At 39.5% G+C, this 24,558-nt stretch overlaps 3 protein-coding genes across 4 annotated transcripts; 2 read left to right on the top strand and 1 right to left on the bottom strand.

Annotated features, from left to right (window-relative positions):
- The first annotated feature begins 2,155 nt into the window (after positions 1-2,155).
- LOC149118441 (uncharacterized) lies at positions 2,156-3,284 on the top strand. Its single transcript, XM_089286108.1, has one exon. It carries the CDS (start codon positions 2,280-2,282, stop codon positions 3,282-3,284), a length of 1,005 nt encoding a protein of 334 aa, XP_089142234.1. The 5' UTR covers positions 2,156-2,279.
- LOC110054530 (ADP-ribose glycohydrolase OARD1-like) lies at positions 3,282-9,141 on the bottom strand. 2 transcript variants are annotated; one of them, XM_020760862.2, is made up of 5 exons: positions 8,948-9,141; positions 8,261-8,340; positions 7,321-7,492; positions 6,601-6,626; positions 3,282-5,061 (listed from the first exon to the last, which is right to left on the bottom strand). In XM_020760862.2, the coding sequence occupies exons 1-5, from the start codon at positions 8,967-8,969 to the stop codon at positions 4,843-4,845; spliced, it is 519 nt and encodes a 172-aa protein (XP_020616521.1). In that variant the 5' UTR covers positions 8,970-9,141; the 3' UTR covers positions 3,282-4,842. The 2 variants fall into 2 exon arrangements, with proteins under 2 accessions (XP_020616521.1, XP_020616520.1); XM_020760861.2 differs by having other exon boundaries at positions 6,547-6,626; positions 8,948-9,117.
- Positions 9,142-14,542: 5,401 nt separating this feature from the next.
- On the top strand, positions 14,543-16,723 carry LOC110054590 (G1/S-specific cyclin-D2-like). The gene is made up of 5 exons (XM_020760935.2): positions 14,543-15,001; positions 15,102-15,317; positions 15,538-15,691; positions 15,989-16,137; positions 16,491-16,723. The coding sequence occupies exons 1-5, from the start codon at positions 14,807-14,809 to the stop codon at positions 16,620-16,622; spliced, it is 846 nt and encodes a 281-aa protein (XP_020616594.1). The 5' UTR covers positions 14,543-14,806; the 3' UTR covers positions 16,623-16,723.
- The last annotated feature ends 7,835 nt before the right edge of the window (positions 16,724-24,558 follow it).

A 24,558-nucleotide genomic window follows, 5' to 3' on the forward strand; every position in this document is an offset into this window, starting at 1 on the left:
GGTGGTTGTTGGGATTGTGAAGAGGGTATGCCCTTAACTGAGAAAGCTGCAAGGTGCCAGATTGCAGAAAAATGTCTCTCTACTTACTTGCCTTCATAAGAATGGACCACATTTGTCTCATACGTCATTCTTTAAAGCACTGAATCAATTGTATCGCGATCCTGCACCTCACCAGGAGCCCATCACTAGGAGCGTGCAACTACACCATATTCATGTCAAGGCGTTTTCACAGACCGATCTATTTTTAGTTTAAATTTATCGCGAATTCGGACCCCCGTAAGAACTTCAATGACCAATCACAAGCACAGACTTATTTTACAACTGACGTCATCATTTCACAGGATCAGGAAGAAGTGATGGGCTCCTGATGTGAGGTAAGCCGTTTCTTTCCTTAGCGATGCGTGCTCATGTACACCGGAACCGACCTATTTCGCGGGAAAAGAAGCCTAAAAAATAGACCGGTCTGAAAAATCAGCACGCTCCTAGTGATGGGCTCCTGACCTCACTCAAAGAAAGCTTCCTAATTTTAGTTCCTATCGTTTTCGTATGAGAATTGTTAATTTTTCCCTATATTTTGCTCACTCTTTCGATTCGAGTGTCATTTGTCAGTTGCCGGGACGCCCTGTGACTGATAATTTCTATTCAAATCTTCTAGGTTTGACACAGTTAAAACTGACAATACCTGGTCATCATCATACAAAGACCAATGAAATACCAAACCATTTCACTTTCGCTGCAAAAAAAGACATTTATTGATTACGCAACCATAACAACGGTGATCTTTTCGCCTGTGAAGATAACGTATGAAGATATCACCAGCGTTTTCGCGCGAAAGCTCGCCGGGAATTTCATTAGTGGTTATATGATAAGCAGCATTTATTTGACTGAATGCAATAGCTAGTTTGTAAATGGTCGTTACATTCTCCAAGCGGTGAGCAGTTGCCCTCGCAGAGTTTGGAGATAGGATGAAAAGTTGAGGGAAGGTAACTCTAACTTAGTAATGATGGCACCAGAAATAACTGTAAGTAGAAAATATCAACTTTAGGCCAAAGTCCCTGTCTCTGCGGTCCGTTGCAATGTCCCCGAAGACGATAAAGGTTTCGGGTTTAGTTGAGAATCCTACCGGCAAAAGAAACGTTTTTCTTAAGAAACTTTTCAGTACCTTTGCGCACGCTCTGAGGCACCATGCACCTCGCCTTGGGCGCCCAAAAGACTCACTCCTCATTCCCCTCCCCTACCTAGCATATGGAATATCGGGTTGCTACCGTCACTCTGTAACCTCCACCAAACAGCGGAACCTTTTCTTAACGAAAAAAAGGTTGGCAGTTTAATACTCTTTGGACTTTTTTTTACCGCAAAAACGTTTAAACATTACCCACTCGGCTTTAAGCTTCTACGAGTTCTCCTAAAATTTCCCCACAAAACTTCACAATTTAAAATGAGAAAAAGATTTCGATTTATCAGAAAAGTCGTGCTTTGCGTGTTGCCATTTTCAGGGTATATATTTCGAACAGGGTAGTGCTGTGTTGACTAACTTTTGCTCTTTACAGTAGTTTCCTTCGTTTGTAAGACTCATTTGTCTTTACCGATTCCATCACCGAACAAGGCTTCGGTTGCGTGGTGCGTATTTATTGTATTTAACAGTCTTAAAAATAGAACCTTCCAAAGCTTTCTAGGTGTCACTACCATCCCACCACACGCCTTCCCTAGGTCACTAGTCACAATATCGTGTGAATTCACTGACCCATGCTAATCGCTTTTGTTAAAACCTGGATCGTTGGATAACGCAATTCGAGTCTGCGGTCAAATATTCTTTTGTTTTAAAAGGCACGCAAACGAGACGAAAGGGTCAATACCATGCAGAATTGACCCTTTCGCCTCGTTTGTGTGTCAAGCCGCTAATAACTGCAATAACAGCTATTATGCCGTGCTCTACAAATATAGTACGCGTACGCGTGATTTGGGGCGGGGGGGGGGGCATTTTGTTTTTAATTTCAGTTTAGTTTTCTATATTTTGGGGGAGTTTTTAATAAAACATTCCACTCGCGCTTATTGGATATGAGATGATTGTTATTGTTATTATTATTATTATTATTATTATTATTATTATTATTATTATTATTACTATTATTATTATTATTATTATTATTATTCAAGAATTATTGGAGCCTTTGGAGAATGCCATATCTAAGGTGCTCATCCCTGCAATTACGGAGCATAGGTGCACTCGGCTGGACAGGGACATTCTAGCACTGCCAGTCCGTCTAGGGGGGCTTGGCATGACAAACCCGTGTCTTGACGCAAATCTTGAGCAATCCTCCTCCGTCAAAGTTACCATCCCGCTGGTCCAACAGATCGTGGCTCAATCCCATCAGATGCCTGATGATTCTTTGGTCAAGCCACTACAACAGGCAATGAGGAATGAGAGAGCAACGGTGCTCCAAGACAGGACAGAGCATATCAGAGGGGTAGCCCCACAGAAAGTCCAACGGGCACTTGACCTTGCTGCGGAAAAAGGGTCATCTGTTTGGCTGACGGTACTCCCCCTTCGTGAAATGGGTTTCAATCTAAATAAGACAGAGTTCCGCGATGCAATCAAACTGCGCTACGATTGGCCGGTCGATGATATCCCCTCCACCTGTGTATGCGGTGATGCTTTTACAGTGGACCACGCAATGATATGCAAGAGAGGTGGGTTCGTTACCCAACGTCACAATGAGCTGAGGGACTTAGAAGCTGAACTCCTGAATATGGTTTGTACCGATGTTGAGATTGAGCCTGTCCTGCAAGACATCTCGGGTGAACAGCTGGGAAGAGGTTCTAATCGAGCTCCAGATGCGAGATTAGATATTCATGCGCGCGGGTTCTGGGAGAACCAACGATCAGCATTCTTTGACGTGAGGGTTTGTCACCCTAATGCTGATTCGTATAGGGACCTAGAGCTCCAACAGATATACCGCAATCATGAGAACGAGAAGAAGCGTCTTTACGCGAGGAGGGTTTTGGATATCGAACAAGGAACTTTTACACCCCTTATTTTCACGTCAACAGGCGGCATGGGAAACGAGTGCCTGCAATACCATTCCAGACTGGCGCAGCTGATCTCCATCAAGAAAGGAGAACATTATGCTAAAACAATCTCCTGGATAAGAGCAAGGACATCCTTCGCTTTACTAAGATCCGCACTAATCTGCCTAAGAGGTTCAAGAGCTAGAAGGAAAGCCTTTTGTGACTTTGACGTTGAAACCCAGGAGGGAGCCATTATGTTAACACTGTTGAAATAGGTTTTAATAGTTTATTTCTTTTATTTACTTTTACCTTGTAATATACCGATATTGACGTTGAAACCCAGGAGGGAGCCATTATGTAAACACTGTTGAAATAGGTTTTAATAGTTTATTTCTTTTACTTACTTTTACCTTGTATATACCAATTTGTATGGAATATGTTAATTAGTGTTATGATGATGATAGTAGTATTAGTATTAGTTGTAGTAACCATGATATCATGATTAGATACGGAAACATGTTTTACAGGTTTAACAGACATCCGCGTGAAGATCAAATTGAAAGTTTAAATAAATACATAATGACGCTAAAATTTTAAAAAAGTTATTATTATTGTTATCATTATTTTTATTATTATAGTGGAATGTGTGAAGATTTGTAAATAGGTTTTCTAAGGAGATTTCAATAAAGTTCTTGTTATTATATTAAAAAAAAAAAAATTATTATTATTATTGTTATTGTTATGGTTGTTGTTGTTATTGTTATTATTATTATTGTTGTTGTAGCCTACGAGGTACGTTGCGCCGAGTTGGCTATCTACTTATCCAACGCGCACTAGTGGAATAATTGTTAAGTAGCCAGCGGTTTGTTCGGCTCTTATTTACATATGAAAATGATTGTGCGCACGAAAAGCATTTCATCCCTTTTGACCCGTTATCAAATATAGTTTATTCGGATTAAGGCGGTTTATCAATTGAGTGTCGTCGAACCAAAACCAAGGTAATTACTCTTGCCAATTATAAGGACCACAGACAATCCCGTGAACCAATCAAGACTCGATGTATCAGGCATGAAGCGCAGGAAAACGTATGCGAGCAAGTCATGATTGGTTTTGGTTTTACTTCTGATTGGACAAAGTGCCGAGAGTTTAATGTTTTTTTTTTAAGCCAGCCACATAGAGTAGTGATGTGAAACCAAAGCAAATGCGAGTTAATTCCGACAATCAAGTGAAAACCACTCTAGTATGTACGGGTCCTAAGTAGATCATGAATGAGCTGAATTTTACTCGACAACTAATTAACAATTAGACCCGTAGCCCGCAAGGGCTACGGGTCAATAGCCCATGAGGCGAAGCCGAATGGGCTATTGACCCGTGGCCCTTGAGGGCGAAGGGTCTAATTGTTTTAGTATCACCCAACTAGTCGGTCAGAAAAGGCAATAATAAAGTTAGCAAATACAAGTTGAAGAAATATTTATTTGGGAATAAAACGAAAGAAAGCGTCACGCTCGATTGCGCCAATTTCGCTACTCGAGGACTATTACTAATAGTCCTCTAGTAGCGTAGCCAATCAAAATGCAGGATTTGCATTAGTCCACTAGTTGGGTGATGCTAATGTGTTTTATCTGTTGCAGGAAATCAGATCCAAGGGAAAGAGGAAACGAGAAACGCGCGAGGGCCCTTTTCGCTGACTTTTACCACGAGCGAAGCGCGCGAGGTCCTCGCCTTCCTGTCTCAACTTTGCCGCGCGTTCTTCTCGCCGTCCTCTTGATATGGTGCCCGTGATCTAAGTTGATAGAAAAAAAAACTCAATTTATGAAGTGCTCAGAATCGAGGTTATCTTGATGTATATGCCGTAATTGATATATCAGTGTCTTTGAAAACGTCTTCAAGAATTCTTCTGACGAAAGGCCAATCGATCTTATCCACGCCGGTCCCCAGACGAGGTATCGTTAACTTGTCCACACCATGTTCTTGGCAGTGTATTCTCAATTGCTCTAAACAGGCGCGCATAGACGAAGGTGTGGCATGGTCCCACCAATTTTCTCTTGTCATCTGCAAAATTTCGAAAAAAAAAAATCATTACTATTAATCAAAGGATTGAAGCAACCAAGTGGCGCGTTACTCCAGTTTCTGTAGCATGAAGTTGCTAGGAGTACTGCTCTTCCCCCCTGGGATGACAGTCAATCAGAAGTGATTCCACCATTTCGTTAGGTCCTGAAAGTTCACCACGACCCATTTCACAGTTCTGGGCACAGTGAGGCACTATGGGAGCCCAGCTGACTCCTCCCACAAATGTTGTAGAGGTTCGTGAAATCTGGACCAGTGGCAACAAACAATCAACCTTTATTTTGGAACTACCCACAGACCCAATAACAAAGCCTTTTTTCTATTTTGGTTAGGGGGTTCTTCTTAAAGGTATTTTTAGAGTCGCGTACTTGATTTGTCTAGACTTAATCCCGTGATTCGTGTCTAAGGAAATTTTTCGGTGACATAGTTACAAGGTTGATATTTGTAACTAACAGTAATGATGTCCCAAATTCTTTGTAATGTTTTGATATGTTCATTATAGTTTCCTGCCACGTTTATATATTTTCTCAATTCATAGCATTTTCTGCTGACTTGTGGCAAAAACTCTCTGTTCCCATAGAACAGTGTTTATTATTAAACATTGTCCATCACAGTTATATACAAGACTTAAGCAGTTGTGAAATTATATCATATCTTTCTCTGCTGTTCAAATATATGGTCTTTGATATATTCACTCCTATCTCCACCATCTAATGGTATGTTACAAAATCACAAAGTGACCAGCTCCCAGAACTTTGGTTTGATAGCTCAACTGGTAGACCACTACACTGGTGTTGCAGAGGTCATGGGTTGGAATCCCATTTAAGACTAAATTTTTTTTCAGGCATTAATTTCACAACTGCTTTAGTTGTGTGTATAACTGCGATGATCAATCATGTCTTCATATCTTTCTCCACAGTTCAAATATATGGTCTTTCATCCAGTCACTTGCAGTGTTTATCATTATTTGAACGAAAATAGCCCAGGGCACACAGTATAATCTAATTTTGAGGACGTTTTTAAGGTAGTACAGTAAGGTTAAGTCTGTATACGAGCCAAGAGGCACATCAGGCCAGTGATTATCACAGTTTCAGTAGTATAAAACGACTAGGAGTATTTCTGCTCCCCCTGGATGAAATGCTAGTCCATCACAATGTTGCCCCCCAGCATTAAGTTTGCCAGTACCCATTTATAGACCTGGTTGGAGAGTGGCACTGTGAAATTGTCTTGCCCATTACAACACAACACAATGTCTCCGGCTAGGGCTCAAACCCAGACCACTCGATCTGTAGCCAAGTGCACTAACCATGAATGCCTATAATGAAAGGGATTGAAGGCTTTGTCAAGACTTACAGACATTAGTTTGAAAGCTTGTAGTTACTGTGACAAAGATATATAAAAAACACAAGCATTTGATCTGATTTGTTTCAAAAAGAATAAACATCGAAATTCTGATTAAAAGATATTTACCAGGTAATATACAAAGCTTGATTCATTCCTTTCCAACACAGCAATGTCACCCACCTGTCTGGCTTGTTGAAAATAAAGACCTGTAAAGTAGAGTGATGTATTGATGCACAAACATTTTGACAGTATGCAATTTAAAAACCAGTCTAAGCCCTATGAAAATAAAATTTGGCATCAGGATAGTTATCTTTTAGCGAGAGCAATACATTTTTAAAAGAATTTTTCTTATTCAATTGTAATCCCTTCAAAACCCCATGCCAAGTTGTGTTCATACGTTAGGTTATTCCACTGATACGTCTGTGGTAACTAAAGAAACACAGAAATTATTGCTTTGTTAATGATCCATGGCAATATATTAATTATCATTAGAACAAGTGTGGTCTATAAACCTTCAAATCGTGTAACATGATTACAAAGAGTAACCTCATCAGTCAGCATAGAATTGGGCTAGCATTAGAGCCAATATTTTGATAGAGGCTCCCTCTCAAATAAGCCCAACTGGTATAACTGCACTCATCTCTATTTAATCTCTCTCCCCCCGCCACCCCCAATTACAAGCTTCCCCAAGATTGCGATTACTACATGTAAATAAATAAACTGGTGGTAAATCAGCTAGCTGATTTAGCACCATAAACAAATTTCCCCTTGTAGAAATTCCCTCCTTCAAGGCCAGAAATAAGCTTCCCCCCTTCCTCTTTCTACCATTTAGGAATGATTTCCATATTCACTGGAGCTATTAAGTAAGAATTACTGCGCAAAAAAGAAATTTGATGTAACCTTTTCTGATGAGATCCTCATAGGTGCCATACTTCTTTCTAAATTTGTTAGCAATGCCGTCAGTCATATCAAAATCTGCACTGACACAATGAGCTAGAGATGTGACTGGGTCAGGTGACAGCACTACCTTTGACCAACCACTCATTTCCACCAACTCAAACCTGCTTGTGCTCTGTATAAAGAAAGAAATAAGCCTATGTCAATAGAAAAAGGGTTAGCAAAGAAAGTTCCCAGGGAAACTGTTTTGGCTGCGTAGCTTATAAAGAACAATTATCAGCTTGTTAACAAGTTGAGGCGGTAGCTTGGACTAGCAGTTAGGTGGCTGGTCTAATAATCTGGATGGGAAAAAATCATATGGAAAACTGTGTTACGCCCATAATTATCAATCTACAAGACACTGTTGATTGTTTGATATTCTTTTTGTACAATTCAAGGACAAATGTTGTCTGATTTCCTCAGACATTTTGAGATGATTGCCTCTTCATCTGTAAGCTATAAATTATGTCATCATCTTCACAAGACTGTAATCTTGAGGTTTCAATTCCTTCTTAGTTCGTTATTCAACACCTTAGTCTGTGAACAGTCTCCTTAGAGAGTCATAGGAAAAAGCAATTTAATAGTGAGCAGTGCAAGACAAACATGGTCTGTGTATGAAGAGAACTTCAGAATGCAACCAGCTTATTTAACTTTAATGTAACAGCCTCCTTCTAATAAATGCCCACCTCAATTCAATGCCCCTCTCCATTTTGTACTTAGGTGTCTTTGTAGCAAATGCATTTTTTCCAATAAATATCTAGTGTATGTTTAGAATGTTTACAGTTTAGAAATTATGCTGTGTTTATTTCATTTTACATCACATACAATATACAGGTTGCATTAGCCCTCCATACTTCTACATCTAATTTTATTGATATCATGAGGAAATTGAAAGACAATTTACCTTCTTATCTACACTTCCAGATTCTGTGGCTAAGAAGCAGCAAGCAGCAGAGACAAAGGGACTCTTGAAACCAAACAAAGCTAAAAAAAAAAAAAAAAGAAGCAAATAAGCAAAAAGCGAATATAACTTGTGGTAACCTCACTACTACATACATACATTATAAAGAACAATTATCAGCTTGTTAACAAGTTGAGGCAGTAGCTTGGACAAGCAGTTAGGTGGCTGGTCTAATAATCTGGATGGGAAAAAATCAAAAACTTCTCTCTACAAAACTTCTGTCTAGTAGGTTACATTAATCCTTTTGTTTCAGTTCTCGCTCTTGGATGCCAAAGAATGGAGTTGTAAAAGAACGTCTTTCTGGTCAAAGGAACTGCCCATGGATGCTCTGAGATGTCTCTGCCAGGGGCATGTGATATGAAGCAGAGTCTTTAACAAACCTTCAAGACCACTATGCATAAGCTTTTGCTAGCTTTCTTAAATTTTGGGAAAAATCTACATCATGGAAAAATAATCTTTTTGAATTCCGGACAAGTTAAGTAGTAATTTAAAGCGACCTTCTCTACAAAAAGAAAAACAAGATGGCTTCCACTCATAAACCAACTTGTTGAGAAACAAATCTTCCATCTGCAATAATTTTTAAAACGGCGATGATGTGCGATCATCACAATAATTAAATGGGTAACTTACTAAGCGCTCTTCTCCGCAACATACTGCCTTTTTAGGACAAAACTGCGACTAAATCTTAGCCAGAAAATTCGACTCGTCTCACTCAGGCAAACTTTTGACAGGCGACTATTTCCCAATCTCTTTCAACTGATCTCGTCTCCAGGTCTTCTTCGAAAAATTTCAGAGTGGCCGCCATCTTGGATATACTGTGCGATCGTATCGCATGATGGCATTGCCGACCCCCGACCTCTCCCCGTCCCTACCAAAATTCTTCTTTCATAAACGGACGCTAGGGAGAAAACTTTCTCCCCGAAAGACAATCTGTATAGGATGCAACTGGTACACCAAATAGTTGAGAATTGCTCAAAATTAAGATTTGACAGTCATAGCTGAGAAATGCCGCGGAGCTCAGTCACGGTTTGCGCGTATTGAAAAGTTTAGCCTCAATTTTTCAAATTCGTCGTTTGTAATCCGTGTCAATCTTCTCCATCCTTAGTCCTCCTTGTTCCTTTATGGTTTATCATTATCTCTTTGGTGTTTTTCTATCTTACTGAACTGTTATTTTCAGGTTTCTTACCACTGTTTAAAGGTAATTTTGTACATGGCCAAAATAACTCAAAATACCGTGACTGAGCCCCTTTAACTAAATGATAACGGAGATCTGAGAACTGCAAACTGAGCTGATAGCTGAGAAATCGCCGAAAATTAAACTGATAAATGAGATTCATTCATTCACGCACCCTCTCTACACCCTTCTTGTATGTAGGCATGTACTAGCTTGTTCGGAGAAATGTTGGACCGAGCCGCTGGCGAGGTCCATTAAACGTGCAAAAAAGAGCTCGACCAATATTTCTCCAATACGGACCGAACAAGCTAAATCAGTCAAGTATCTATTATAATGGCTTTTTTTAATCTGCTGATAAATTGGTGCGGCGATCCATTCTCGGTAAACACGTGCCCGAAACGTAAGCATTTATTTCCGTTTCTCATGCCGCTTTTGTGAACATTTAAGTGAAATTGTCCTTCAAACATGAAGTTAAAAGATTTCTACTCAACAAAAAGATGTTTATTTTGTGCAGTGAATTGAAAAAACAATTCGCCGAAATAATTTCGTGAGTAGTCCATCTTAGCGGTGCGTATTGCAAAATTCGGACCGCCATTGAACCAATCAGAATTCTCCTTGTCATTGTGGGCTATACCAGTTCAGCCACATAATAAAGATTGTTACAGGAAAGTGCGCCAGTGCCTGTTATCTACCTTTCTTTATAGCACTTTAATTAAGACCTTGACCTCAAGGCACTTCAAGTTCCAGTAGTTTGAATAACGGAATCTCGTGTTTGATTGTGCATTTTTCCAGACATTTTCCCGACACTCTTGGACAATCTGGGAGATTTGGGTTTGTATCCAGTCTATAAATTTTTCAGCTGATCGACGCAGTATATAGAACGCACCTTCAACGTTAGTATCCTGGAATCAACGAAGAGTGACTTCTGGATAAAATTTGGCAACTATCGACAGATCTTCTCAGATTTTGTTCTAGACTTTCGTGTTTGACATTTGCCAAGTACTTTACTCAGCCGAAAAAGTGAACAATGCTAGATTATGATAATCGCACATTCTTTGTAATCTGAACTTAACTGAATTCTCTTGTGTGATCCCTTGGCCGATCCTGTCCGGACCAGCTCATAAATTGCGTTTTCATCACCGATTTCTTGCATGAGTTATTCTCAGCGTGCAATATCAGTAATTTAATAAATACTTAAAAGGAGCCCATTGAATCTGTTCCTGAAAGTATATTGAACGATACGTACAAATTTCGGCATTTCGTGATAACGGGCGGAGGCTAAATTTGACGCATTTTCAAAAGCAATGAAGTTGTGTCAATACAACAGAGAGAATAAGCTCGAAGAGGATAAATGAGAATGGCTCGAGCGAACCCTCGAGGCAATACCAAAGGTAAATACCATTAGTCTTGTTGCAGGTTATCAGTGAAGATTAATATAAGCTGTTTTCCTTTCGGATTTCGCGACTGGTTGGTTTCTACCTAATATCACGCACGAAGCCAATCTTGTTAGTGATATTCCAACTAAGAAAACACTTAGATGTGATTCAATGCATGATCCTATGCATTATCTTTACAAAGGTGAGGCCAGGTTTCGGCCGGGGGAGGGGGGGGGGGGGGGTTACCAGCTCTCAATATTTGTGAATTACGTAACTGCCCTTAAGCCATCTCAAACTCTTAAATCCGATCAATCTAATTCCTCAATAACGTATATGTTATCCAAGGCCGATGTCTCTTAAGTCTGATATCAAAGGACAACAATAACTTGATTGAATATATTCGCGTGGAAATGGAATTATAGTTTACTGTTGTTTAGTATGATGGAGTGGCGCATTGACACTCAGTGACGTCCCACCGACAGCTGACCGGCATCAGTTATGGCGCAAAAAAATGCGCCAATATTACGCCATTGTTATGCATTGGCAACATACATGCGTGCGTGTGGGCCAAATTTGTGAATATGGCGCGAAAACGTTTGAAATAACACACGTGTCTCAGTTAAGCCACTTGGACAGAGAATCTGGAAAGTAAAAGCTTTACTAAAGGTTTACTCTTTCACTTTAGAGTTTAAAGATGTTTTTCATTTGTGGAATGTAGTTTCACTTTCGTGCAAGCATGGTACCACAGTTGAAGAAATGTTTCTCAGATTAGATTTATAGCTGATAGGGAACGGATGTGATTGAAGATAAGGAAGGCTGCCTTTGGATAGAAGTCCACTCTGATATGTTCAGTTTCGGTTGTTCATTGCTTTCTTTCCTCAACTACAGGAAGATCTGACCGATGAAATAGCCGTGTTTGTCAAACTGTTACGGTCAAATGAGTGGTTGCTCCGGGAACAGACGGGTACCAGTTTGTTTTGATGTCAAACTTGAGCCATTTCTGGACACAAACTTGATTTTTTCCCGCGCGGATTATAACAGTAGGAAGAGCAACAAAAACAGATGTCTCTTCCATTTGCTTTCTGTTATGCACCAGTTAACGGAAAACAAACAGAACACGATGATACTATGAACATGCGACTATCACATCAAGAGACCAAGCTCCCGAACAACGACGATATGTTTGAAAATTGTTTTTACAGCTTAACTGGCTTAGCTGGATTTTACCCGCGTCATATCACCCGAGTCTGATATCATACAAACGGTAAAGAATCAACATTCTCCACTCATCACCATTCTCACATGATTTTCTTGTGGCGTTTTTTAATCGCAACATAACATCGTATTTTCCGTTAATTATGTCATTCTCCGCATCTTATCGTCACAAGACTTCCTCAAGGCTTCTTCTTCCCCAATTTGATGTTTTCGTGAAATGCTCCGCATACTTTTCTGAGCTACCTCGTTATATAAACACAGAGACCACGTTTTTTTCGTGGAAATGAGACATTTCGCGCAATATAAGCTATTTTTAATGCGGACACTCTAGAGTGGCCGGTCGAGACGAGATGACCCGCCCCAAGTGACTAATTATTTGTTCCCGTGCGGGAAAGAGATTGTTTCTTATGCATGCGGCACTGTAAGCGGGGCAGCTGGTGCTTACGATTAACATACAGTGTGTATTGGCTTCACTTTGACGTAAAAGAAAGAAAGTATCATACCTTAAGAGTTTATTTTGGTAAGAAACCCAACCGTTAGAAACATGTTTTCCAGCTGTTCGGAGGTGAAAGGTCACTTTCTTCTCTTATCTAACCAAACGAAAGATACACGTATTTTGGAATTCCGTGGGAATGAGAGGCACAAAACAGATTTACACCCCAAGTGCGGAAAACAGCTTTCATCGTCATGAATTTCCTGTTACAGAAAGAGGATAATAAGTCAGAAACTAAATATGCATGGGACAAAGGAAAAAATGGTTGGTTTCTCATTTTTGCGGGGAATGTGTTCATCAGTCATTTTCCAAGTGAGTGGTCAGAACCGGAATATCGTTTGTCAACGAAAATGTAACGTTCGCTAGCACCTCTCAGGCTGCCAGCAAGAAATGTTGTGTTGAAATTTTGCAAAGACCCCGTTGCTGTCTATGAGAGGCATTAGAAACCACACGAAATGTTTGAAAAAACAATGCTACGGGTCAAGGGCGTTGAGGTTCAAAGACGTAATGGACATTTTATTCCCTGAGAATATAGGTATGCGCAAATTTAGACAAATCTACGTCAAATCATAATTACAGAAAACCAGCTAAGATAAAGTCCAATCAAAAGAACGGTTGAAATTTACATGATTGCCACGTGAATTTACTTATTTCATTGTTTTCTAAGCGAGAGCAATTTAGCATCTCGGTCACGAGTTGAAAAGAATCTTTGAACAGGATGTATGGTGTTACATGATTAGGAAACAATATTCCAAGGCATTTTTGGCTCAGATCGGGCTCACACTAAAGCTTGAAGAGTTTATCAATCATTCGTATTGTGTTGTGTTAGCTTGTTGTATCTTGTGTTGTATTGTTTTGTTGACCCGGGGTGACCGAAAAATCAATACAGATTTGCACTTTCAAACAAAAACGCCATGAGGGTATTCAAGTAGCTTAATTTAAACAGCTCCTGCCGGAGGTAGAAGATTCAGGATTGCAGCTGTTTTGCTTAAACTTGCCCCTTCGTTGCAAGAAACTCTTGCGCTTACATAATTTTCAAGAAACTGTGGAAATCGATAATATTTCTTGGTAATCTGGTTTTGCAATATGTCAATCAAATACTCATAAGAGAGCACTGCATTGGAACATCGCTAAAGGCTGAAATGCAATCCAAAGGGAACCCTGGACATTTCGTATCTTTAAGAACTGTAAAATTTTTGCGATAATCTTCGACTGTCGGGCGGATTAAAGCTGGTTTTCACTTAGCTTCATTTATTGGATGTATATGAACAATGCAATGCCGATCATCCGTGACCTTTTGAAACGTTTACTTAGGCAAAAACCTTTTGCACTCTCTCTAGACCCTTGCGCAACTGACATATAATTTTTAATTTGCGGCAAAGTGAACTGAAATCTTCTCTTTCTTGTAAAGCGCTGGTGACATCATTAGCAGTGGGAACGGAAAACCTGAACCATAAATATACCTGGCAACCTGTCAGCAGACAAGAACTCATTGAAATTTGATCTACAAAACCCTCAGATGTCAACACTCATTTTGTTTCGTCATGGACTGTTGGTTTTATGTGGTGGAATGCATGGCATCCCTTCCCTCGGCTCCGCCTCGCAGTTAAATTTATAAATAGAATAGAAGGCGTTCAGGGAATCGTGCTGCCAGCAAAACTACCATGCAATCCGTACGGCATATCTCTATATCATATCTATCCTTCGCGCGGAAATCATGTGAGAAATCTCAATCTTTACGGTCAGGTTGTGTGGTGGGTTTTATAAGCGTTTCCGGTCCAGTGAAGGATTTTGCGGTCAAGATAGACTTTTCTGCGCCGTTGCCGCTAAGCTCTGATTGGTCGGTGTTTGAAAGGCAGGAAGCCATCACAATGCACGTTGCCTAGCGAAAGTAGAAAATCTACCCAGCAACGTTACGACGTCGATTGAGCATATGCTAAATGACGGCTTGTCAATTATAAATTTGATAGAATCCCAGACTCTAGCTCTTTCTGCACTTGCTCGGCGCAAGTTGACAATAATTCAAGCTGCAATTTGCGCCGGGGGTCAGTTTGTGTAGAGGCCACACGCATAAGGTAGAGATTCGGCGGCATTCTTCCTATAGAACAAAGTGTCTGCTTCTGCAATCGAAGCCTGTGACTTCAAACTGGCTTTGCTTTACAGCCCCGGCGCTGTACATTTCAGCGTAGCCTCCTAACTTCCGCTGTGACTGTTCGATCTTCGAACCTAGCATGGAACTACTGTGCTGCGAGGGACCGAGAGTTCGCTATGCATACCAAGATCACATTCTCCTTAACGATGACCGTGTATTGCGGAATTTACTGACTTGCGAGGACAAATATATTCCAAGTTGTCGATACTTCAACATTGTACAGAAGGAGATTGAGCCGCACATGAGGCGCATGGTAACGACTTGGATGCTCGAGGTAAATATCAACTCGGATTTCCTTCGTTTATAAATAGATCACCACCCTGACCGTCACATTGACCGTGATTTTGAGATTTCTCGTGATTTCAACTTTTTAGGTGTGTGAGGAACAAATGTGCGAAGAAGAGGTCTTTCCTTTAGCAGTGAACTATCTTGACCGATTTTTGTCGGTTGTACCGACCAGAAAATGTCAACTCCAGTTGCTTGGCGCTGTGTGTATGTTCATCGCTAGCAAGCTGAAAGAAACATCGCCGCTCTCGGCTGAAAAGCTGTGTATTTATACAGACAATTCCATTACTTGTGAAGAATTACTGGTAAGATTACTAAATAAAACACATGATCACCTGTGTTCATTCATTCCTTCTGGAAGGCTCGTGCTTGCGGTCAAACCAATTTTGTGCAAAAATTTTTAATGATTTTTTTTTACCATTTATCACCAATAATGTTTATTTTGCTATTAAACCCAGAAAAGCACGAAAATTTTTTCCTTCTTTCAAACTAACGCACTTTTTATTTCTTCCTTTTATTTTACAGGATTGGGAAATTTTAGTTCTTGGGAAACTTAAATGGGACTTGTCTGCCGTCACTCCTTACGATTTTCTGGAGCAGATCTTCTCCCGCCTCTCCTTACCGAATGTGAGCGTGATACGAAAGCATGCGGCGACCTTCATCGCTCTTTGCTGTACTGGTAAGAAGAGCCTAACTATTTAGGCTACAATGATAAGGGGTTGGCCCACTACAAATATTGAATTGTTTGTCTCCGTCAACGTTGAACGATCCAGACTTTTTCTTACCCCTTGGCTTATTGTAAACTCACCGATGTAATCAGTTTCCTTTTAAAACAAAAAGTGCAGAATTTCTTTTGTAGTTTGGTTTATTTATTGATGTAAAAGCAATATTGCGCTTGAACTTGTAATGTTATATATTTATTTTTAGCGATTTTTTTAACCATTTTTTTCCCATTTATTTGTTTTCTTTTTTTTAGATGAGAAGTTTTTGATGTATCCGCCATCGACATTAGCTGCGTCGTCTATTTGCGCTGCATTTTCTGGTCTTGCGACACCAGAACAAAAGAGCATTTGGACGAAAACAAGACTGGAATCGTTTCTACAGAGACTGACAAACATAGAACCGGTAAGGAAAGAAAAATGCTTCTAATGACAGGCGCTGTGACTAAACTGCGGCAGCGTTCAGTCAATCTGTAGCAAACAAAAGCAAATACACTATTAACTGTAGCAAATAAGGGAAATAATTCTTCCGCTTTACCCAAAAGTGAGATTCACAGGCTTTAGACATCTTCCTGCCTCTTTTTTCACTTTCACTTAAACGCGCGGTTTTGTTCAACAATAAAGTCATTTGACTAACAGCCAGAGGAAAAAACACTAAAAACAGAACACTTCTTTGCACTTGAAAAGTCGCCTTAAAACAAACAACCTCGAACTGAAGCTTAGACTAAACGTTTTTTCCGGTTCACCCTTCTCACGCAGGAATACCTACAGTCATGCCAAGAGCTTATGGAAGAAGTACTTCATTTTAATGTCACGGAAACTCCATCCTCCAAAATGGAAAACGGAAGCACGCCAAGTACGCCAACAGATTTGCAGGAAATCCATTTTTGACAGGGGCATTTCCTTGGACTGTCGCAGACCTTCCCGTGTGTATGCCTGCCTATCTAACGTGTGTAAATACTGTAATAAAGAACTGGGATTGTTGAACTCGACTTCGTCCGTTTTCAGTGTGTGCCGTGCCTGCGTCCCCGTTGTTTTTCTGGCAGCCAACGTGCGATTTCAAAAGCTGCGGTTTCCTTTCTCTTAAAAGTGTACGCACCGACAATTAGAGATGACGTCTTTGTTAAAGGAATGCGTTCACCTTCACAGAGCAAATGGAATTAGCGCCCATCGAGGAGTGAAAGACATTCTTCAAGAGAAAGCAAACATAACAAATCCCTTGGCTTGAGTTCGAAATAATAGCAAATCTGTTTTGTACCTGTAAACGACGTGTTGTGTTTACCAACCCACGCGCGAAAAAATTCTACCAATTTATTTACACCCTCCCAAAGTCTTTTCATCAGACGTCTTTGAATTTAAATAAAAAAAAAAAAAAAGAAAGAAATCGGCGTAGAGCTTTGACAGCAAAAAGCATGTCAAGATGGGCGAAAAATCGCGTTATTTTTTCAGGTGCGCACAAATTGATTCCACGCGTCGGATATTTGCTTTAGATGTGATATCATTTTCTTTTCGTTCCCGCAACATGCTCAAAGTACACCTGTTTAGAGCGTAACACCACGTGTTAGAAAATTCCTCGGATGATTTAGAAAACCTCATTTATCGTTTTCCATCTTGATTTGTTTTCGAAAGTGAACTAATCTCTGATTTGGAGCAGTGTTTTTTTTGTTTTTTTTTTCACTTGCCGATCATAAATAAAGACATGTCGTTGTCGGGGTGTAATCCCTTTGTTTTTCCGTCAGGCCGCTAAGTGCATTTCAATGGTTACAGCTCGGTGCATGGAGCTCACAAACTTCAAACCTGAAGTGTGAGCTATGCAGCGTTACATTGTTTTCGGTAAATGTTCCCACGAGTTTGTTAAAATTCACTCGATATGGGTCAAGAACTCTTTTAGGGCCACTGGCTGCTGAGTTCAAAGACAAAATGGCAAAAATGCTCTCCCATTCTTGTTTAATTACGAGCCCCTAATTCGTACGATACTGTCACTTCCTAAATAAATCTATGTCGCCCAGCAAACAACAGAAGCTTCAGTTTTTAGCATTGTCGACCATACAAAGTGAACAAAACATGACTTCTAGTTGAGCCGACATTCTTCTGATCGGAATGTTTGCAAGCACTTCACTGCGGCTTCGTGTTCCCTGGTCATTTACAAAATGTCTTTGAGCATTTATTCAAGTTCCAGCGGAACGAGATTTTGTATGCAAGCTTCTGCGCAAATGGCACAAACAAGTCAAGGGTTTTGTTGTTACCTGTTCTAAAATTAGAACCTGTTCCGCGACTTTCAGGTATACAGTGAAAACAACAAATCTGTAGCCTGTTCAGCAGGGTTTGAAGAGGAACGCGCGAATAAGAAAATAAAACACGGTGGAGGACTAAGCTCGATTATTTCCTCGTTTGCACCGGTTGTGTCAGTTACTTTGCCCATTTCATCTCGGTGAAAAGGAAAAAAAAACGTGAAATTCTTCGGCGGGGAACTAATCATCGCTTAAAAAACATTCTCTTTTCTACTTTTTTATTGCAGATACAATGAGGCTTTTTGTTACTCTTAAAATCGGTTCAGCTTTGCTGCCAGGTTCATGAAGCGCTACTTAATTGATGCCTCCTAAGCATTGTTTCCTATTAAAAGTCTTTTGTATTCGAACAATACTTACGGGACGTCTTAATCTAAAAGGACCTCGTGAATCTGGCCCCTGACTTTTAAAGTAATGAGTTACTATGAAACTACTTTTCCAAATTGTCGTCATTTCATTTACAGTGAGTCACCGTCATAAGTGATTTGGGAGAATATTGATGGCGGGAAAAGTCGGCCGCAAAGTGCCTTCTAAAGAGCATAGTCTGTTTGATTCTCCTAGAGCTTGCAACCAAGAAGTGTGTGTCCATTTAATCACTTATAACAATTTAATTTTAGTGCACACTTACAGTTTTTCATCAACAGAGTATTCAGGCGTTTTGTTCAACACAGCAGAGAGTTCTAAGAGAATGCACTAAATTCGAAAGCTTTTATTGAAATAGGCACCCAACAAGCGTTATAAAGAACTAGGGAAAAAAAAAGAAACACTGGTGCAGCATTGATTGTTAAGTTCTCATTGGCCATTTCTCTTCAAACATCAAGTTCATGAGTTTATCATGATCATGATCAGCGCACTTAAATTAGTACAAAGTAAGTGCAAATGGTCCCGTGAGGGTGCTCACTATCAAGTCAGAAGTGCACTTGAAAACGCTTTTATTGCCCAGAAACGTTGGGACGTTTTCAACCACAGAAAAAAAAATACGCTGCAAAAACTTTATACGTTTGACCATGGTGATTTTCCGTTGCTAGTTGCCAGTGACCCTCAGCCAGAACGCCATAGGCGAAACTCATTTTCAAGTGGTCATTTAAGATTTAACTCGTGCTGGAATGAAGAAGTCATTTTAGGGACTACATTATACAACAAAAGGGAGACCAGCTGAGGGCCTTGATCCCATTTCTATTGAAGATTGCTTTCTGATAACGACTCTCTAATATTGCTTCACACTTGGTTTCTGTCAACAGTATGAACTTTACTTTACATGCTAGGCACGAAACAGACTTTGTACAGCAAACTATGATCCCACATTCCAAGAGATTCAGAGAGCGCGGAAAACTTATGAAAGTTGAACTTTCATTCTTTTTCTAGAAACCGCTTTAGCAAAGATCGATCCTGATTCAAACAGCATGAAAATGCCCGATAGGATCTGAAAATTGTAAACAGTTTTTGAAAAGGTACTCGACTGGGACACTTCAGTTGTAAAATTATAAAGGGGGCCTTGATTCAAGAGTATTCGTAGCTTTCGGATCTCTATATGATTGATTACGTCGGCATTCCTGATATGCTTCAGAGTTCTCTTAATTTCTTCACATCTCATGGTGACCTTAAACTTTTTTGAAGGCGCCCAAACGTGCTCTCTTAGAAATGTGAACTCGGACTGGGTGTGCATAGACGAGAATGACCCAATATCGATAAGGGTTTCAATAAAGAGAAAGAAAACTCATATCTACGACACAACGTGTTTTCATATTGAAAGTTGTTTTGAGATGAAAATTTTCGTAATGTTACTATCACAAGTTTTCTAGGTTTCCTTATGGAGCCTTTATGTTTCATAAAGTAGCTAAAGCAGTGAATAACATCGAAAGCTTCGTTTAACCAGCAGCAACTGTCCTTTCTCCGCCCGCGTTTTACTTGCGGGTTCAAGCCAAATCGACCTACCACCTTGACGTACCATGGATCACTAAAGAGAAGGCGAGGAAAAGCGACATCATTCTTTTAAAACGGCCCCATGGTAATCAATGAGGCCACCTTGCCGATAGTTCAATTAAATTGAGTTTAATTTGGAATACCTCCAAAAGATCACGTTTGAATTTTTTGAATGCTTACTTCGTCATTCGGCGAAAATCCCTAGTGCAGCATGTGTGCTTTATTCTGCCACCGCTTAAAACGGCTCTTAAAATTAGACGGCATTTTAAGATATACGTAATTCGATGATAACTTCTGTTCTTTTTAGATTGATTTATACAGGGTTGTAGCCCGGTCAGATAGATTGAATTATCTAAAAGAACATTAACAGCCAAGCTCTTGTTGTCTGGCTTCCCTTGGCCTTCACTGACAAAAGTGGTCTGAGAACCGAATTAGATAAGAATAGATCAAATTCGTGACGGCCGTATTCAACACAACATGTCTAACAAAACTGAGGGTTTAAAGCTAGAGCTGAAGTAACGTGTTAAACAGAGTATCGTTTTTTGTTATTTTTTTTATTTTGATATTTTGAATCGTCATGGAACCTTTGATGAAACCACCTTGATGAAAAGAAGTGGCGGCTACCTTTGGACTTATGTCAGGGGTTTAAACTCTACCTGCATGAAATGCTACACCAGTGTGCATGTTGTGAAAGCCGGAAAGACTATACTAATTGGCAATTTATCGGTCAGAATGTTGCAATCCTAAGTGGGCAATGTGAAAGAAAAGGCATTCAGACCATTCTTTATGTATCGTGCACTCATGACAAGAATTTTACCGTGGCGGCCTTCAGAAATCAATTAAAACTTTATTAGCACTATTACCAACTGAAAGCCTCTCCCATGGGGGAAAAAACGTGACAGAAAGTTAAAACATTTCAGATATTGAGATATGTTTCTTCAAATATTGGCCAAAGCAGGGTAAAGTCTATTTTAGAATTTCCACCATTCAACGAAAGGTTTGTGGGTCACGTGGCTCGTCAAATGCACACGTTGACTAAAATCTTGAAACCTATACAGTGAACTGTTTGAGGAAACTTATATAAAATGACAATGGAAAAAAAACATAAATCATAGAAAACAATTCCAGTTTGTAAAATACCGAAAAACAAACAGCACTACATACCAAGCGTTTCTCAGCCGTGAATTCGAACTTAAATTTAGAACTATATTGTTCAGCACGCAATGAGAGCATAATAAACAGCGCCGCATGAATATTTATCATTTGATTCACCACACACCAGGGACGGACACAAGGGTTTTATTTTCTCAAAAAGTTCTACTTTATGCTGACAGGAGCCAGGTTTAGCTAAAGGGGTGAATGAAAAGCCGCCGTTTAAATGGGTCTAAAATCATATTAAAATTCAAGATGGCGGATGCGACGCACGCTTTGTCTGTTCAACAAAATATCCCTGCATGGCACCCGACGTTTACTGTATTTCCATAAAGTTTCTGGTAACACGAGCAGATGTCTGAAGAACGAAACTGAGTTGTGAACACACTATCTTGTCATGACAGGCAAAAGTTTCCAGACTTTCCACACTTGTCCTTTACTAGTATTGAATATACATGTAATATACTAGTAAACAAATCGGGCGAAAAACTGCATTTCCTTTTTTGCAAGTTTTCAATTTACCAGTGTAGGATTGAATTATCTTTTTGCAGTTAATAAAATTGTCACTGTTAAAGTTTTTTGCAAATAATTTTTTTATTGGTACTAGTAAAGCTTTTTAAAAACTTTGCAAATATCTGATTACCCGCTTTGAGCTTTCCAAAGCTCTCACGAGGACCTCGACAAAAACTAGGCGAAAAAGAATTTCTTTCACGAAACCGGGTATGAATTCCAAGTCTAATGTTCAAAATAAGATTTTCCAGAGTCATAGTAAATGACTTTCACAAAACCACTGAGGCCTGCAGCATTATCTTGTTTATGTCTAAAAATCATTATTTGCATAACTGCATGAAAAAGCTCAAGTTCAGACGATTAGACAGCTTTATGGGATCTTCACCCTCTTAAAACTAAGAGCTATTCACTTATGAAGGAACAGACTGAAGAACTAATCTTGCTTGTCATTCCATAGTCTGCCAGATTCCACTAACATTTACTCAGTAAGCCTCATTAATTGAAAGCTCGAAAAGCTTCAATGAAAATAAATCGACTGATCATGGTTTTAGAACAGGTCAAACATTAATGTAAAACGCACATCTCTGCAGCGTCATGAATGTTTCGTGACTTCCCGCACGCAGCAAAAAGAGTCGTCCGCGGCATTCCACTGAAAGGTTTGCCATTTGCTGAAACTAAACATCGTCAACAGTAGTCGCTCTCTTCTGTGACAGTGGTCAACAGAAATACCTTGAGCAGTAGATTTTCCCATGAATGAATCAGACAGGAGGAAGGATTCTTGAACGAAATCAAATATAGACGGAGAGCTGATGTGGAACTGATGAAGGAGCAAACAGTGCGCATCACTCAAAAGCCACATTACATTCACTCAGAACTTTGAAGGTCATCGCGGAAAATTTTAATATCCAGAAATAACTCAGTGCTGTAGACAACGAGGCTCCTTCGTAAGTGACATTTTTGTACCGAAGACAATAAAGTTCCGTCATGGCCTAGATGTTATGGCTGCTGATGAGCTCATGATCATTACTCGAAACTTGTTTTTCCAGCAACACAATGAGATCCTCGCCCTTTTAATTTAAAGACTGTGCAAAGGGAAATGAACCGAAAAACAGGAAGTCTTGGATCATGAAAAATATTTTCAAACTTTTGCTGGATCCGATGAATGACGACTCAAGTAGTCTGTCCACAGTTAAGGCCATTGCTTCAAACTGCAAAACAAGTTCTTTAAAACTGGCACTTATTTTCCTAGCATGTTCTTTTCTACAGCTAGCCCCAGGGTGTATTTTAATTACTTTAATTCTCTTAAAAACCTCTCGTCATACTTGTAACACCTAGTTAGGTACCAGTCAATATCAAATATAGTGATAAATGAACGAAGGCAAGCGTGTCCTACATATACAGGATCAAGTTTCTATTAAACACCACCTGAATTAAATCCTGTTTTTCGTTTTCGTCACACCTAGAGATATGACAAAATGTGCAATCTAGTTTCCCTCCATTATTATTCTTTTTCCCTTTGTCTGCCAAAAGATTTTGAGAGGCAACTGAATAACTTGATGATACGTTTAAGTTAACCTTGCACGAATTTGTTCCGGCGTGAGTGCGAGCAGGGAGGAGGGGGAATGGGGAGAGCTAGTTTTGGCGGGAAAATACGCCAATAGCATTACGGTTAACACGACACGTTCTGTCGAGAAGTAATGACTAATCACCCATTCAACAAGGAGCATGTTATTTGTATAGAGATGTTGATGATGTAGAGGGTGGATGTTATGAGATGGAAATCAACGACGAATTTGTGTGCAGGTGGAAATTGCCGCGGTAAATCAAGAGACGGATATAATATTCAAAGTTCTCAACAAACTCACCAGTAGTATATAGTTCCTCATTTAGCATTAAAAAATAGATAAACCGGCCTGCACTCAGTGAGGATATAGAGCTATTCAGGTCGGGATTGTGTTTCAAGGAAAAACTTTAGCAAAATTTTTTATAAAAATTTTAGGTTGGTTTAAGAAATATATTTATCAGCCGTAAACCTTACAAACAGAAAAAAATTATCTAACCAAGAAAAATATGCAAAAAACAACAACTGAGTCAGTTTTGCCTTCATTTAAAAACAAAATAAACAAACAAAGGTAAGCCGCTTAATAATATGCCGAAATATTATTAGCTGAGTTGAAGCCGAACTACAGGTCTATCAATAGTAGAAAACATCCCTACCAGTAGACACCTGCCTACCGTAGAAAGAATTGTCAAAAGATATGAACACCTTACGTGGTTCTCAGCTCTCGTTATAAACGGTAACGCTCTGTTTTTATATTGTAAACAAACGTTTCGTTTAGGAATTCCATCACGTACACTTTTCACATCAATAGCCTCTTCTTTATTTAAATCATTTGCACTTTGAACTGGTAATTAATTGATTGCTGCACTTGAGTACACGTAATCTTTGTTCGCTCGGCAACTCAGTAATGTTCTACTCTTTCGCTGCAGCCAATATAGGTTAATAAAGAACTTATTGACAGTCTTTAGTACCATTGAAGACCTAGAAAAAGGAAATGGAATTAGGAGCTCTGGTTGATTTTCGTGGCAAATAATAGTTCTCTTATACAGTTCACGATGTACTTAGAAAATATACCTAGTTATAAGAAAATTCTCGTGCTATCAAATTTTCGGAAGATTTCATGGCGCGAAGATTCCGCGAAAATTAGCATCAGGCGTGAAAATTATCTGCCAAACATGTGGACAAATTTAAATTTGTTTGCTTTGAGTTTGTTTTCTTTTAATTTCACTTTTGACTGTTGGTGTATGATACAGAAGCATGTTAAGAGACTTGGGTTTGAAAAAAACGTGGTTTTCATAGCTTTGGTACTTTGTCTTTTTATACGGCTCAACCTTACCTTTCATGAACGGTGCAATAAATAACAAATAATTTTTATAATTCCATTAGGGGAACA

Source organism: Orbicella faveolata, unplaced genomic scaffold (assembly GCF_042242905.1).
Source record: "Orbicella faveolata isolate gen_17 unplaced genomic scaffold, um_ofav_v1 contig_1, whole genome shotgun sequence".
Classification (NCBI taxonomy): Eukaryota; Metazoa; Cnidaria; class Anthozoa; order Scleractinia; family Merulinidae; genus Orbicella; species Orbicella faveolata.